General features: G+C 44.6%; 3 protein-coding genes across 3 annotated transcripts in view; 2 read left to right on the top strand and 1 right to left on the bottom strand.

Moving 5' to 3' along the window:
• Positions 1 to 8,634: 8,634 nt before the first annotated feature.
• ATP6V1F (ATPase H+ transporting V1 subunit F) lies at positions 8,635 to 11,277 on the top strand. Its single transcript, XM_001372215.5, has 2 exons — positions 8,635 to 8,996; positions 10,843 to 11,277. Exons 1-2 carry the CDS (start codon positions 8,839 to 8,841, stop codon positions 11,039 to 11,041), a joined length of 357 nt encoding a protein of 118 aa, XP_001372252.1. The 5' UTR covers positions 8,635 to 8,838; the 3' UTR covers positions 11,042 to 11,277.
• Positions 11,278 to 11,877: 600 nt separating this feature from the next.
• Positions 11,878 to 13,035, top strand: SPMIP1 (sperm microtubule inner protein 1). Its single transcript, XM_016426150.2, has 2 exons — positions 11,878 to 12,349; positions 12,844 to 13,035. The coding sequence occupies exons 1-2, from the start codon at positions 11,929 to 11,931 to the stop codon at positions 12,951 to 12,953; spliced, it is 531 nt and encodes a 176-aa protein (XP_016281636.1). The 5' UTR covers positions 11,878 to 11,928; the 3' UTR covers positions 12,954 to 13,035.
• An 83-nt stretch (positions 13,036 to 13,118) lies between these two features.
• The window catches only part of KCP (kielin cysteine rich BMP regulator), a 40,106-nt gene continuing 36,576 nt past the window's right edge, over positions 13,119 to 16,648 (bottom strand). Inside the window, exons 37-39 of the transcript XR_008912298.1 lie at positions 14,142 to 15,704; positions 13,341 to 14,017; positions 13,119 to 13,249 (exon numbers count right to left, since the gene is read on the bottom strand). The gene's annotated coding sequence lies outside the window, so the exon portion shown is untranslated. The remainder of the gene's footprint in view (positions 13,250 to 13,340; positions 14,018 to 14,141; positions 15,705 to 16,648) is intronic.

Genomic DNA, 16,648 nt, shown 5'->3' on the forward strand with positions numbered 1-16,648 from the left:
ACTTAATAAATTGTAATTGAACAAGTATTCAATTATTGAGCCCTTACTAGGGGCAAGACATTATAGGTAATTTATTTCTTCCTCTTTTAGTCTAGGCAATTTATATTTTTGTAAGTATTCATCCATATCACCTAGATTACCATATTTGTTGCCATATAATTGGGCATAGTAGTTTTTAATGATTGCCTTAATTTCCTCTTCATTAGAGGTGAGGTCTCCTTTTTCATCTTGGATACTGTCAATTTGGTTTATTTCTTTTCTTTTTTTAATTAGACTGACTAGTACTTTGTCTATTTTATTTGTTTTTTCTAGTCTTCTAGTCTTATTTATTAAATCAATAGTTCTTTGACTTTCAATTTTATTAATTTCTTCTTTGAGTTTTAGGATCTCTAATTTAGTCTTCATCTGAGGATTTTTAATTTGTTTGCTTTCTAATTTTTTAATTTGCATGCCCAATTCATTGACCTCTGCCCTTCTTAATTTGTTAATATATGAACTCAAGGATATAAATTTCCCCCTGAGTACTGCTTTGGCTGCATCCCATAGGTTTTGAAAGGATGTCTCATCATTGTTATTTTCTTCAATGAAGTTATTAATTGTTTCTATGATTTGTTCCTTAACTAACTGGTTTTGGAGAATCGTATTGTTTAATTTCTAATTAATTTTCAATTTACCTCTCCATGTTCCCTTACTAATTATTATTTTCATTGCATTGTGATCTGAGAAAGTTGCATTTATTATTTCTGCTCTTTTGCAATTGTTTGCAATGTTTTTATGCCCTAATACATGGTCAATTTTTGTGAATGTACCATGTGCTGCAGAAAAGAAGGTATATTCCTTTTTGTCCCTATTTTTCTCCACATGTCTACTAACTCTAATTTTTCTAAGATTTCATTCACTTCTCTTACCTTTTTCTTATTTATTTTTTGGTTTGATTTATCTATAAATAGATAGAGGAAGGTTCAGGTCTCCCACTAGTATAGTTTTTCTATCTATTTTGTCCTTGAGTTCCTCTAGTTTCTCCTTTAGAAATTTGGATGCTATGCCATTTGGTGCATACATGTTGAGTACAGATATTTCCTCACTGTCTATACTGCCTTTTATCAGGATGTAATTACCTTCCCTATCTCTTTTAACTAGATTTATTTTTACTTTGGCTTTGTCAGATATCATGATTACGACTCTTGCCTTCTTTTGTCAGTTGATGCCCAATAGATTTGGCTCCACCCTCTTACTTTCACCCTATGTGTATCTACCTTCCTCATGTGTGTTTCTTGTAGACAGCATATGGTAGGGTTTTGGATTCTAATTCACTCTATTTGCTTGCATTTTATGGGTGAGTTCATTTCATTCACATTCAGAGTTATGATTACTAGCTGTGTATTTCCTAGCATATTGATTTCTGCTTCTGTTCCTGCCTTTTCTTCTTTTACTATTTCCTTCTACACCAATGTTTGCTTTTAAACAGTCCCCCTTATTCCCACCCTTATTTTACTTCCCTTTCTACCCCCCTCCCTTCTTATTCCCCCCCTTATTTTCCCTGTAGTGTTTCTAAAATTAACCCCCCGCCCCCTTCCTCTCTTGTACTACTTCCCTCCCCACCAGACCATTTGTTACCCATCTACTCCCCTATTGGGCGCAAATCTATTCTCTGCCCCCAATGTATTGGATTGTTTTTCCCTCTTTGAGTCAATTTCAAAGCACATAAAAATTGAGTATTTCCTGTCTCTGACCTCTTTACCCTTCCAGTATATTGATGTTCTCCCCCTCCCACCATGAGCTTCTTTATGATGTATAAATTTACCCCCATTTGTTTCTTTTCCCATTTCTTTTAATATTAACATATTTTTAAGCTCTAGTTATACATATATATATATGTATATATATGCATACTCATGTGTATGTATTTTTGCATGCATATATCTATATACCTATTTATGTCATGTTCTTTCATCCTATACAGTTTGTCACTGTTCCCTCTAAGTGTACTTCTTTTTGCTGCCCAGGTAATAACAACAGCTTTTAAGAGTTACCAATGACCTCTTTTCTTATAGGAATACATATCATTTTAACTTATTGAGTCTCTTAAAAATTTTGTTTTGTTTTGTTTTTCTTTTTTTCTCCTCTTTTTAAATTACCTTTTGATGATTCTCTTGAGTTCTGTGCTTCTATATCAAATGTTCTGTTCAGGTCTGGTCTTTTCTTTACGAATTCTTGAAATTCTTCTATTTTGTTGAATGACCATACTTTCCCCTGTAAGAGTATAGTCAGTTTTGCTGGGTAGTTGATTCTTGGTTGTAGGCCTACCTTGCTTTCCAAAATATCATATTCCATGCCTTTCTTTTTTTCAGTGTGGATGCAGCCAAATCCTGAGTTATCCTCACTCTGGTTCCTTGGTATCTGTTCTTCTTGGCAGCTTGTAATATCTTTTCTTTGGTCTGATAGTTCTTGAATTTGGCTATAACATTCCTGGGTGTTGTCAGTTGGGGATTAAGTACAGGAGGTGATCTGTGGATTCTATCAATCTCCACTTTTCCCTCTTGTTCTAGGATATCGGGGCAGTTTTGTTTAATAATTTCCTGTAAAATAATGTCCAGGCTTTTGCTTTTGTCATGGTCTTCTGGTAGGCCAACGATTCTTAAATTGTCTCTCCTTGAACAATTTTCTAAATCCTCTGTTTTGTGAATGAGATGCTTCATATTATCCTCAATTTTTTCATTCTTTTGGTTTTGTTTTATAGTGTCCTGCTGCCTTGTGAGGTCACTTGATTCTAGTTATTGAAAGACTGGATTTCATCCTTAGTTTTTTGGTCATCCTTTTCCTTTTGGTCTGATTTTCTTTGGAGGTCATCTTTCATCTTCTTCACCTCATCTTTCATCTGCTTTGCCTCATCTTTGCCTCATTTTCCAGTTGGTTGATTTTGGCTTTCAAGACACTATTTTCTTGTTTTAGTTCAAGTGCCTCTGTTTCCAGATGACTTATCTTAGTTTTTAAGTTCTTTTCCCAATTGTCTTCAGCCTCTCTTAATTGTGTTTTGAATTGCATTTTGAGTTCTTCCAAAGCCTGTATCCAATTCGCTGGGATTTCTGATTTTTCCTTTGCTGATCCCTCCCCCTCTGTTTTGTTCGCTCTTTGCTCATTACCTGTGCAGAAGCTGTCTATTGTAATTTCTTTCTTCTTTTTCTGTTGTTTGCTCAGGTTTACCCCTTCTTTGCTCCCCGTATTCATCTGTGCTCTTGCTCCTCTCATTGTTTTTTTTTTGTTTGTTTTCGGGCTGTCAGTCTCCCCTCTTGGAGCTTTGTCAGATCTCTTGGTACAGTCTCTAGGGGAGGAATGTTAGCTTCCCTGTCCTCTGGAGGCTTTTGATCGGATTAAGTTCAACTGGGTTGGGCTGTATGTGCTCTGAGGCCAGACTCCTGGAAGGCTGGGCGCCCAGGCTCTCTCCAGTTCTCTCCAGCTGCTTCTCCGCTGTCCGCAAGGTTCCCCAGTGCCTTTGTCCTCCTCCCTGAGCTCTGAGGAGTCCTGATGGGATTATGTTCAACTGGATTGGTTTGGATGTGCCCCAAGGCAATGGTGAGACTGGAGCCTGATGGAGGGACCCAGCCATGGCCCCAGTCTCTCCCTGGCTTCCTCCCCGCTGTCCACACTGGATGCTCGGTGCCCGGTGCCCCACTGCTCACAAGGTAGACCCTCCAAACCAGCACCTTTGCCCGTTCAGAGGTTCCCGCTGCCGCTGGGGGCTCAGCCCTCTAGGTTGAGGGGGAGGGATCCTGGGACCTTCCCTTTCCCTCTGCCTTCCCCTTAGACCCGAGTATTCTCAGGTTCCGGCTTTTGGGGGGCGTACCTTTTGATTTGAGTCCAGAAGGAGGGTTCCCCGCCTCTGTCCTGTTGCTCAGCTTGAATTTCGGTGCCCTAGGAGCATTCAGTCTGTAATCGGTAAGGAAGGGTCTTCCCAGGTCTGAATTTTTGCGGCTTGCTAAGCAGCCATCTTGACTCTGCCCTCAGCAAGACATTATATTAGACATTGAGGTGTGTGTAAAGGTGAATTGACATTGTATACTCTCTTCAAAAGGAACATCTTGTAAAGGAAAAAGATGCATACATAAATATGCAAAGTAGACTATAAAAGTCTGAGAAGAGAGAGAGATTCTGGGGTAGAAGAAATTAACCACTGTCTTCTAAGATCAAGGAGCTCATAAAATAGGGCATTTATTCTATGTTGCACTGAAGGACAAAATCAGCAACAATTGGTAAATATTTATCAAACTCCTACTATGTACCAGGCTCTGTGCTAAACTCTTGGGATACAAATACAAAAAAAGAAATATCATTCCTGACCCCTATGAGCTTAACAGGGTAAGGAAATGCACAAAAGAAAGCTAATAAACAAGAGGGGAGCAGAGAGGAAGGTACTCAGGACCTCATAGAAGTCTGGTAAATCCAAAGTAAAGCAGCCTGGCAAGAAGCAAGGAGATATTCGGAGCTGGAGCTCAGCTCCCTCCTTATATGGGTTTGGAGTTCATGGTCCCACCCTCCAATCAGAGAGTATTGAAGAACCAAGGTTGATGGAATCAACAAAGGGTGGGAGTTGTAGGCTGTAGAATTCCTTTTGTGTAGCCTCCCTCCACCCATTGCTCATTTTCCCTAACTCCTACTCCCATAGGTGGGTCAGGGCCCCAGTGGGCCAAATTTGACCATGGTTCTTCCTGAAGCTCTAATCTTTGCATTATCAGCTGCCTCTAAGATTTCTCCTAACACCAAGGCCAGGATTCTTTTCCATCATACATACCAGGTTGCCTCTAGAGAGCAAGGTAACCAAGGATTAGAGAAACAGAATTTTTCAGTTGGAAGGGTCACAGCAGCCTAGTCAATCCATACTCAAAAAGGAGCCCCTATTAACATAGCAAACAAGAGGTCAATCAGCCTAGTCTTGTAGACCTCCACTGAGCAGGAGGTATCCTTACCTCCCCAAACAATCCATTACACTTTTGGTCAGCTTTAATTGTTAGGAACTTTTTCCTGATATCTATCCTAAAATTATTATTTTTTTGTAACTTTCTACTTGTTGCTATCTCTACCCTTAGCTGCCAAATAGAACAAGCCTAATACCTTCTTTCAGGCACCAAACCTTCAACTACTTTGAAGGCTCCCTGAGTCTTCTTTGCTCCAAACTAAACATCCCTAGTCTCAGCATTCTCATGTATTCTCATGCCCCTTCCCCTTCTGCTTCTTAGTATCATTCCTAAACTATGGTACCCAGAGCTAAACCCAATATCTCCAGATGAGGTCTGGTTAGGGTAGAGTATAGTGGGACTATAGGGCTCTTAGTGCAGTCCAGATCTCACTGGCTTAGTTTGGCCCAGTATCACCCTGACAGATCATCTTGCATCCAGAAACCATTCTATTAATGACAATGAAGGCTTTGATGACATGCTTATCAACTTTGTAAATGAATCAAAGTTGGAAGGAGAGCTAACATGCTATCTGACAGTTATTATCCAGAGGAATACTTCCAGTCTATTATTTTGGGCCAGGTTTAATAAAATGAAATTTAATAGAGATATGTGAAGTCTTACATTTGAGTTAAAAAAAAAATCAATTTTAGTGGATGAGCAGGAGCAGAACCAGAACATTGTACACAATAACAGCAATATGGTATGATGATCAACTGGGAAACATAGCTATTATCAGCAATGGATGCAGATTGAAGCATATTTTTTAAAACTTTCTTCTTTTTCTACTTTCTTTTTCTTTCGAAACATGACTAATATGGAAATATCTTTCACTTGACTGTACATGTATAACCTTTATAAAATTGCTTGCCATCTCAGTAAGGGAAGAGGAGAGGGAGGGAGAAAAGAATTTGGAACTCAAACATTTTTTAAATGAATGTTATTTATTGCTTTAACATGTAATTGGGAAAAAAAAACAAATATTACATTAAAAAAAAACAATTTCACAGGTACTAAATGAAAGATATATAACCTAGGTAGCAGTTTGCTGGAAGTACCTGGGGGATTTAGTGGACTACAATCTCCATATGAATCAACAAGATATTGTGAATTTAGGTTGCATGTAGAGGCATGATATCCAGGATTAGGGAACTGTTAGCTCCAAAGAGCACTGCCCAGCAGACCAAAGTTACAGTAATGATCAGTTCTGGGCATTATATTTTAATAAGGAAAGTGTAAATTGAAGACTATTCAGAAGAGAATATTGTTAAGATTAAATTTTAGGGTTGAAACTGAATATATTTTTTAGTGGTCACCAGAGATTTAAATTCTAAATCCCAATGAAATACTCAAGTCAGAATGGAATTTTATGGGGGTTTATTTACAATACAAGGAAAAAATTAAGAATGAGGGAGAGAGAGAGAAAGGGAAGATCTGCTCCAGCCTGGTCTGAACCAGGGGGAGTTCAGAGGCCTCAGCCAAGAGGCCTTCCCAAAAGATTAAATCTAGCTCGGCTTCCAGCCAAGAGGCCTCCTCCAAAAGGAGGGGCTTCCTTGGAGGCTGGTGCCTTCAGAAAAGTCAAGGGAAAGGGGAGTCAGCTTTATCACTCACCATGTGGTCATTTCAGGGAAGCAGTATGAGGTCCCATACTCCACCAAGTCAAGTTCCACCGCCAAAAGTCCCTCTCACAGGAAGTGACATGAAATATAAAGGCAGTTCTTTACATCACTTCCTGTGTCTCGTATGTACCAATGGTGGCTTAAACTTGGCTTTGGACAACCCAGGGGGTCAGTCAGTTGTTTCTGATTTGTCAGTTGCTAGCACACACAGGTCATAGACCTTCCTCCCCCACAGTTAATCCAAAAGTGGGGATGTGTACATTCCTGGTTGCTAAAATTCTAAAGACTAAGTAGGTTGGAATAAATCTAAAATTCACAATATCGAGTATGTTAGAAGGGCCTCATGTTCTTTTCACACAAGGAAGGAGCTATGGGATATTTAGCCTGGAGAAGTTTTAGAAGGAGCATGGTAGCTATCTTCTGTCACTTAGAAAAGTATCTGGTTATGTATTTGGAAATCATTTTGGGGAGTATTTTTCAGCATAAAAATAAACAAACAAATAAGTCTATGTTCCTATGAGCCTGAGGAAAATGGTAGGAATGGAGGCCTGCCAGCCTATCACTGAGAGAGAGAAAGCAGAAGGGGAAGAAAGCTGTCTTGTCTTATGCAGATTTCAGGGAAACTTTCCCAGGAAGAAGAGGGATTGATACTATCTAATATTCAGGCACTCTGAAGAGGACAGGCTCCCTAGGTCTGACAGCAATAAAAAGTATGGTCCTTTTCAGGGGCCTCCCCACCTTAGTTAAAAAGAGTGGCAAATATTACATAATATATATATTAGATTATATATTATACTAAATTATATATTATAGAATCAAAATATTTATAATGGCATCTTTTGTTATAGCAAAAAACTGGAAACAAAAGTAGATGCCCAACAGTTGAGGAATGGTTCAACAAATTGTGGTAAAAGAATGTAATGGAATATTTTTGTTGTTATTGGTTGTGTCAGTCTCTTTGTGACACTCTGGAGTTTTCTTGACAAAGATACTAGAGTAGTTTGCCATTCCTCCTCTGTTCATTTCACAGATGAGGAAACAGAGGCCCTAAGTGACCCATACAACAACTACCACAAAGTAAATATAAAGAATAATCACAAAACAATCAAAAGTAAATTTTGCAAAAGTACAAAGTTTAAACCTCTCCAATGCATTCCTTTGCAGAGGTGAGAAGTCCCCTGCTGTTATATTCCACATATTTTAACAGGGGTTTTTTCTTGCTTTCTCGGCAAAGGGGGATTAAGGGAAGGAAAGAAGATAAATCAGATCTTTTTTTGAAAAATAATTTAATTTTAAAAAGTTATTTGTCATATAGAATGGCTCCTTGAGACAGGGAGGAGAGATACTTAGTGGATAGCAATTAGTGATATAAAAATACAAAGGATACCAATAAAAATTAAGATATTTAAAAAATAAAAGCAGGGGTATTTAGGTAGCTCAGTAGGTTGTGAGCCAGACCTAGAGATGAGAGATCCTGGGTTCAAATGTGACCTCAGGCACTTCCTACCAGTGTGATCCTGGTAAGTAACTGAATCCCCACGACTTAGCCCTTACCATTCTTCTGCCTTGGGACCAATACACAGTATTAATTTTAAGACAAAAGGATTTAAAATAAACAAAGCCTTCCTGAATTTGGAGGGGGCGGGCGGGGGGGGGGGGAGGTTCTTCCCTCCCCGGTTTCTCCTCCCACCCTCAGTGTCTCCTCGGAGTCCTTGAAGTCTCTATCTCAAATCTACCAGATCTAAGTAAGAAAAAGAGCCCTGGCTCGAGAGTCAGAGGATTCCTCCCTCCTGTCTCAGCCACTTACTGACTGGGTGTCTCAGTTTCCTCCTTTGTAAAATGAAGTGAGTAGTCTAAGGCCTCTGGAGTCTTATATCTGAGATTTTAGGAATCTACCAAGGGATTGACGACAGTCTGCAGTCACCTTCGACAGCGTAGCCGAGTACCGTTTCGCAGGATTTACCGAAATTTGCCAGGACGCAGGGAGATCTGGGAAGGTAGTTGGGCCGCAGAGATCCCTGGGAATGGTAGTTTTACTGTAGACAACTGATTTGGCGCAGGCGCAGCGCCGCTTCGAAAGCTGAGATGCATATTCACAGCATGGGCGGGAAGAAGGAGACAGTCAAGGCCAGTCAGCCCAAAACAACTGCGCATGTCTCAAAGGGGAAGGTCGCCGCCCCCTGAATACCGGAGAACTACGGGGGAGGGTGGTAGGAGGAGCCAAACGTTAGGAGGAGCTCTTCGGTGCGAGGCTAGCATCTTCCACCATGGCGGCACGGGGGAAGCTGATCGCTGTGATCGGAGACGAGGACACTGTTACCGGTTTCCTGCTGGGTGGCATCGGTGAGCTCAATAAGAACCGCCGTCCGAACTTCCTGGTGGTGGAGAAGGACACGACCATCAACGAAATCGAGGACACCTTTCGGTACGGTGGTCCATGAGGTCCTCCCCGCTCGTGTCCAGCCCCTGTGGGAGGGCGAGATGGGAAGCGGGGCTTCTGGGGAGGGGGGAGGCTTTGCTTCTTTCGAGTCCCCTTCTCCAAGGAGACCCCCCAGCTCCCCCAGACTAGGGTTCTGGCAGGCTCCCCTCCCCCCACTCCATCACATGATTGTGCGTTGGAGAGGAAGGAGCCGGCTTAACCCCTGCCCCAGCGGTCCCTCTCTGTTGACGCGGCGCCCGCATTGCCTTCGCGGCAGGTCTTCTAGTGAACCCCCAAGAGCAACTCTTCTTATCCCCGGCCCCAGCTTCCCGAGGACAGGAACACGGCCCTATCAGTCCCAAGCACCGGGCTCTGCACGCAGCACTTACCGGCGGGAGGTTTCAGCCCTCCCCCGCCCTTCCTTCCCCACCGCCCTGATTACTACCCTGGTTATCATTCCTCTGCTTTCCAGTAGAGCTGGAGGAACCTCAGAGGTCAGCTGGTCCAACCCTCTCTTTTTACAGAGAAGGAATCTTGAGTCCCCAAAGGTTAGTTAATATGCCAACGGTAATAAGTGGTAAAATCCGCATCTGAACTCCCAAGTCCTGGACTGTGTCCACTCTGCCATTTTGCCTTTCCAATCCAGCCCGTTTGCTTTTCAAATGAGGAACCTTGTACACTCCTTTTTGTTGTCTCCAGCCCATAGTGCCTCGACTTAAAGTAGGTGCTTTAAAAATGTTAGTGAAGGGGCAGTTGGGTAGCTCAGTGCATTGAGGGCCAGGCCTAGAGATGGGAGGTCCAGGGTTCAAATATGGCCTCAAATACTTCCTAGCTGTGTAACCCAGGACAAGTCACTTAACTCCCAATTGCCCAGCCCTTACTGCTCTTCTGCCTTGGCACTGATATCAGGTCATTCCAAGACTGAAGATAAGGGTTTAAAAAAAAAAGTTAGTGTAAGTTGCCAAGGACACCATTGTTAATGACTAGCAGAGCCTAAATTCAAACTGCATTCTCTACCTCTAAATCTATTATTTTTTTACTTATAATTAGGGCCAAATTCCACAATGATATCCCATTGTTGAAAGGCCAGATAGTAATGGGTCACTCCTTCCTCAGATCTCTTTTTTTTTTTCCAATCAGTTTCCTGTAGGCTGGAACACCATAATTTAAGGGGAGGTGCTGAGAGCCCTAGACAGTATTGTGACCAGTTTTACTTGCATAAGGTCTCTAACCCCGCCCATGTCTCTTCAATTCCTTCTTCCCAGCCTTTCTCTGGTTTGGTATCTTTGTTTTTCCCCAAACAACCCAGTCCCATTGTCTCAGGCTCTGACTGGTTCTTGCTACTTAGGCCCTGCAAGGCCCAACCCTGCCTCACAGCAACTGCTCTAGGGTGAGATTCTTAAAAGTCTTGAGCAACCAGGCAAATCCTTGGGGCAAAATAGCCTTGGGAAAGGACACTTTTCTCACCAGATCCCTATGTGTACCCATTATTTTTCAGTGAGTTCTAGACTCCTGGGTTCCAAGTCTAGTTTAGTTCTACTTCTGCAGGGAAAATTTCCTTTGCTTCTCTAGCAATGAAAAATCAGTTCAAGGAGAACTTGAGTTTTTTAGGTCACTTTTCCTGCAGTGGAACTAGAACTGAGTCACTTTTAGGAAACATCCACTGCCTCATTTTTCCTAATGCAGCTTCCTCTTCCCCAGTTTTTTGTCAGAGTTCCCTTATCATAGCCAACAATCTGTATGTTTCACATACATTTCCAGAATCCTACACCTACCTCACAATTTTAGGAGTGGAGATAGTTTAGCCTGCATAAGTTCCCTGAACTTTCTCCTTGCCAATCCCCCTCCACAGGCAGTTTCTACAACGAGAAGACATTGGTATCATCCTCATCAACCAATATATCGCTGAGATGATAAGGCATATATTGGATTCCTACACAAACTCAATACCGGCCATTTTGGAGATCCCTTCCAAAGAACATCCTTATGATGCAGCCAAGGACTACATCATACGGCGTGCCCGAACCATGTTCACTGCTGAAGAACACTAAGGAACACTCCACATCACTCTTCCCTGACCATGTCATATTCTACTACTGAAATGAAAGGGGAAGGGCTCTTGGTACTTGCTATTTATTGGGCCCTGGAGTAAAGCCTAAGACAGAATGAAGACTGGAAAACATAAAGCCCACTTCCTCAAATGTGTCCCCCTCCTTTCATTCTCTGGAATGATTTTGTGCTGTCTTTGTCAATGTTCATACTAAATTAAAATTCATTTCCCTGAGAATCTTTTTCTTTGGGTTTGGGAGCTTGAAAAGGGTACTTTTGTTTAGGAAAAGGAGGCCAAAGTTGGCCTTGATTTTTCCTTGATCTCTGAGGCTGGTAAAAGACTAGGGCTCAGAAACATGTGAGCAAGCTTAATATAGCTAAACTAAGACTCAAAGTGGTTTGGGGATGAAGATCAGAGACTCCTCATTCTAACCCTGAACCTTTAGAGTTCATCTGGTCTACCCAACTCATCTTACAGGTGAGGAAACAGGCCCAGAGAGATGCGGCAACCCATTGCCTAAGGTCACACAAGTCTCACTTCCATGCGAGGCTCTGTAGCAAAGGTCTTGTTAGAGAATCAGAATCACAGCAGTACAAAGTTAAAAGTGAGAAAATGAACCTTGCTCCCAGGGCCAAAGATGGTACCTCCATTAGGTTCAGGGAAATTTACTGGAGTGTGCCTCCATGCTCCAGGGGCTTCTAGGAAGGTAAAGGAATCTGAGCTCTCCCTGGCTAGAGTGAAGGCAGCATATAGAATCCCTGAGACTGTATGAGGTGAGGCCTGGTTGCCAAGGTAACTGATGTCTCTGAAGTTGTTGCCATAACCTCTTAGGTGTGTGTTCACCCCCTCAGTTGCCACTGCCCAGGTAGTTCTTCTCCCTTAGGCACCATGGCACGGCATCTCAATATGGATGCGCAAAGACAAAATTTCTGGAAGGAAGAATATCTGAAGGAGATGATGTTGCGTTGTGATTGGCACCGAAAGTATGGGGCAAAGGTCAAAGCCAAACAGGTGGCCAGGGACGCTGCAAGAAAGGCCTTCAAACTGCCTGTCTTGGGCCCCAAGGCCCCACCTTCTCCACCTCCACCTCCACCAAAGGAGCCTCCTAAACCCCCCACTCCCCTTAAGGAAGCTATCGAAGTGGCAGAAATGTACCCCGTACCCCCTGAAACCCGGGAACTCCTGTACCAGGGCATCTCTCATGATTTCCAGGGTCGCTATAACTACTTGGAAAAACGACAGATGGCCAAGCCAGATGAGCGGTACCTCTTTCCAGTCACTACCAACTTCACATATGGCTGGCAGTTGGGTAAGGCCACATCCCTAGAAAACACAGATCACCCTCCCTCCATCTCCTAAACCATGCTATGGCCCCTTGCCTCCCCATTTGCAAGCTTCCACCTTGTAGTGTTACTGCTGAGGCTCAGGTGAGGGTAGAAAGTGAGCCAGGTGAAAAGGAAAGGAAGCTAATTGGCTGTCTCTGAATTGCATCTTTCCATTCATTCTCACCCCACCCCCCCAACACCAAATAGAGCCTCTGCTACCAACAGTGAGATTCTCCCCGCAGGTTTGTGGCTGGCACTAGGCTATGTGCGCCTCCATTTTAATTAGCCTTGTCATTGTGCAGTCCCCTTATACACACATCCCACAGCCATTCAAAACTCCCACTTTTTTGTTTTTATTAACTATGAAATGGGAGCCCCAGGTGACTCAGAGCAAGTGTTCCCCACTCCCCTCCCCTTCGTACCCCCTAAGTTCCTCTCCCAGGAGCCCATCCCCAGATTTTGCCCTCTCTTCTCCCAGGCCCCCCAGTGGAACGAACGATGGTCTCCTGTAAGATGTGCCGGATAGAAACCTTCTTCCGCAAGAATGGGGCATTTGCTCTACTCGACCCCAAGGATGTAGCCCTCTGACCTTGGGCTGGGGGGAGGGTGGGAAGGGATAGCAGGGAAATGGAGATTACATGCCCTTAGGTGGGGCAAAGCTGGCTCCCTATGTGGTGGGTGTGTGTGTCTGGGTCTCCTGGGCCTTTGGGATTGGGTAGTGCTGGCCAGCACAGTCCTCTCATTTCTGGCCCCCATGGAGCTTTCCATTGCCTTTCTCCCCACTGTCTCTCCTTAGACCCCAAGAGGGCTGGAACAGAGCTGGGAGGAGTGGGTTCTCCTTAACCCCTTGGGGATGCAGTAGCTCCTGGAAATTTTGAGTGTTCCTGGGGGAAAGACAGCCACTGTGAACACATGGGCCAACAGATTTTTCCCAGAGCCAGGAGAGACTTACTGAGCTCCAACCCCACCTCTTACCTCTCCCGTTGGGCCCGAAGTAACTCTGTCCTGTCCTTGCGCTGCTGCTCCAGCTGCTGCAGCAAGGCATGCCTCTGTTGGCCCACATTGCCCTGATGGGTTAGGGCCCAGGTGAGTCAAACAAGGAAACCCAGGTGCAGGTAGCAGCACCAGAGCACTCCTCCCTCCATTAGCCACCTTCCTTAAGCTGGCCACCAAGAATGAGTTGAGATCTTGGCCTGCCTCCTTCCCTTTCCTTTCCTTCCTGTGGGTCCTCTTACCTCCCCTCCCCAGAGTCTTCCTTGCATCCCGAGTCGGGTGGTAGTGGGTGAGGATTCCAGGGGGTCTGCCCCTGAGCGCCGGTTCCTGGTGATGCACAGGAGCTCCTGGACCTGAGGGTGGATGAGGGCATTATCCCAGAAGCTAAGGTCCTAAGAGATGGCCTCCAAGGCCCAGTCACCCACAGGGCATCTGCTCTGGTCTAAATTCTTGGCCAGTACTTTTCCTCCATAGCATCTCACACCCCTGATATGATGGACAGGCTTTCTTACCCTAAGCCTTTGCTGTTCTCGGTCCCTCTGGTGCCTTCTCCCAGCCTTCCCCTGTAGCTCTAGAAGCCTTTTCAGCATATTCTCATGCTGGCTTGGAGTGAGACCCAGGAAAAACAGCTCTCTGCTGGGGGCATTGGGGTGATGTGGCTGCAATGTAAAAAAAGAACAGAGAACTACTCTGTCTACCCCTGTGGCCTACCAATAGGACAGAACCAATTTTCCTCCTCCATCCTCAGGTAGCTTCATCTTTATTCATCACCATCATCCTTACCTCAAGCTCTACAGTCCTGTGACTTGGCAACAGGGATGGTGGCTGAAGCAAGGCATCCTTCATGTCCTTTGGTCTGCTCACCCCTAGACTTGGTCCCTCCTGTTTCACAGCAGCTCCCAGGGCCTCCTGGCTCTGCACCCTGAGTGCCCCCAGATTTAATACTTTTTGTTCCCTTTGTCTTCTCTGTGCTGGGGTCTTCAAGAGTTTAACTTCCTGACTTGGGAGCCACTGCCCTCCTGGTCTAGCCCTCTGCCTCCCTTGGCTCCAGAGCTCTGGGGTGCTCTTTCCCAGGAAATGTGGGGTTTCTCTTCCCCAGGGGCATGCAATTTCCTTTCCTTGACCCCGTGGGATCTTATTTCTCTGGGATTTCAGGATTGCCTTTCCCCGAGATTGTGGGTACTCCCCTCTCTGGAACAGTGGGGTATTCTCTTTTGGGGACTGTTTAGTCTCCTCTCTATAAAATGGAAAGAGAGTCTTTCCCTGTGACTGAAGGGTCTCCTTTCCCCAGATTTTGGGAATCTCTTTCTGGAATTGTGAGTCCTCTCCTTCATGGAGGTGCAGATTCTCTTCTTCCAGGGAATGTAAGAATTGACTTCCCTGAGACTGAAAAATCTGCCCATCAACCTGTTTCTTCCTTTCTTGAATCTGTGGGATTTTCTCATGCTGGGCCAGGTAGATATCCTCTCTATGAGCCTGAGCAGTCTCTTCTCTTGGGATTTGGGGAGTCTTCCTTTTGTGGGCTTTTGAAAGCTCCCTCTGGCCCTTTGGGGTCTCTTTCCTCTGAGGTTGGGAAATCTCTCTTTGTAATTTTGAGGTCTCTTGTTGGGTCTGAGAAGTGTCCCTTCTTAGGGTTTTGGGGGTATCATCTCTTTGAGCCTGGGTAATCTCTTCTTTCTGGGTCCACAGAATCTCCTCTTCTTGAACACTTACAGTCTCATTCTTCTGGGCCCAGAGAATCTTCCCTTTTTGTAGCTTTGGAGTGTTTTCTATCTGGGGCTGGGTAATCTCTCCCCAAACCCTTGGGGTCTCATTCTTTTGGACCCAAGAGCTCTCCTCTCTTTGTAACATTGGGGTCTCTTCTATCTGGGGCTGGGGAATCTCTTCTCCCTGAACCCTTGGGCTCTCGTTCCTCTGGGCCCAAAGAATCTCCCCTCTTTGTAGCTTTGGGGTTTCTTCTGTCTGAGACTGGGGAATCTCCTCTCCCTGAATCCTTGGGGTGCCTTCCCTCTGGATATTTTGGTTCTGAATCTGGGGCCTTTGCTTTGGGGACTCTCTTCTCAGGACCTGTGAGATGCCTCCCTTCCAACTCTGAGGACTTTCCCCATTGTGGTCCCTTGGGGTCTCTGTCCCCACTAGTGGCTCAGTTTCTGTCCTTTCCTGCTTTGGGTTAGCCCTCTTCTGTAAGTCTTCCAGTTCAGGGAGGGACTCCAGATCCCCTGGCTTGAGAATTTCTGGAGCCAAGTTTGTCCTCTGCCCTAGAGAACATAGAATCCATGATGGTGGCTGGTGGGGCCCTGGGGCCCTGAATTCTGGCAGACTCCTCTCTACTTCTTGGCCTGCATCCTGGGAAGAAGATATATATATATATATATATATATATTGGAACCTGACTTGCTTACAGCAGTCCAAACTGAGACTAGGCCCTCAGGTCAGGGACCAAGATCCCTAGAAGACCTGGAAGGAAGGTTAAGGGCAAACTAAATTCTATGAGACAGATCTCTATTTCCATACTAGCTGTCCTGCTCTATCCCAGATTTTTGACTTGATCCTTTAAAAAGAATTTCCATTCTAGAAGGTGTAATAGGAAATCTCTGCTTGGATCCCTTCCTGACATTTCCTGTTTCCCCAACTTCCTCAATGAACACTAGTTCAGGTGACAACCCACCATGTTCCCAATGATTCTTTCCTCTCCTGGAGAATAAGCAGTGCTTGAGACTACCTCACCTTCATCTTCCCCCAGCCCCTGTATGAATGAAGACCCTTGTAGTGCTCTCCCCCCTTTAATATTTTTGTCTGCCTGGGCTTCCCTGGTCCTTGGAGATGTTCTCAGCTGTAAAGACAGGTTCTGGTGTAAACCCTGAAGGAAGAAAGGGAAGGGAGGGGGGTGGTTAGGCTTTCCATTTATGCCAGCTCCTCTCCCCTCCCCAAGGACCAGTTTCTCCCCTTTACCTTGGGATATATGGGGCCATTAAGCCACAGAGTCATAGGGAAGTTTGATTGCCCACCATGATGGGGAAGGAGAAAGGCATCATCCCTAGGACTTGAAGAAAGATAGGGTGACTTATGTCTGCCTTGGTCCAGGATGTCCCTAATCGTGAGAGCCTTACAGTTTTTCCTATAGGACCCTGCACCTGTCTCTCCTCAGCTTTAGACCAGAATAAGATTGACCCCAAGGATGAGAGTGTGAAGGACTTTTTGCTGGGGCACATGCCCTGGGTCTTTGAAGTGTTGTTCACTCCTGGTTCTGAGTTCAGGGGCCTTCCCCCTTCTTTTGTGCTGTTCTGGGG

Source organism: Monodelphis domestica, chromosome 5 (genome assembly GCF_027887165.1).
Source record: "Monodelphis domestica isolate mMonDom1 chromosome 5, mMonDom1.pri, whole genome shotgun sequence".
In the NCBI taxonomy this organism is placed as follows: domain Eukaryota; kingdom Metazoa; phylum Chordata; class Mammalia; order Didelphimorphia; family Didelphidae; genus Monodelphis; species Monodelphis domestica.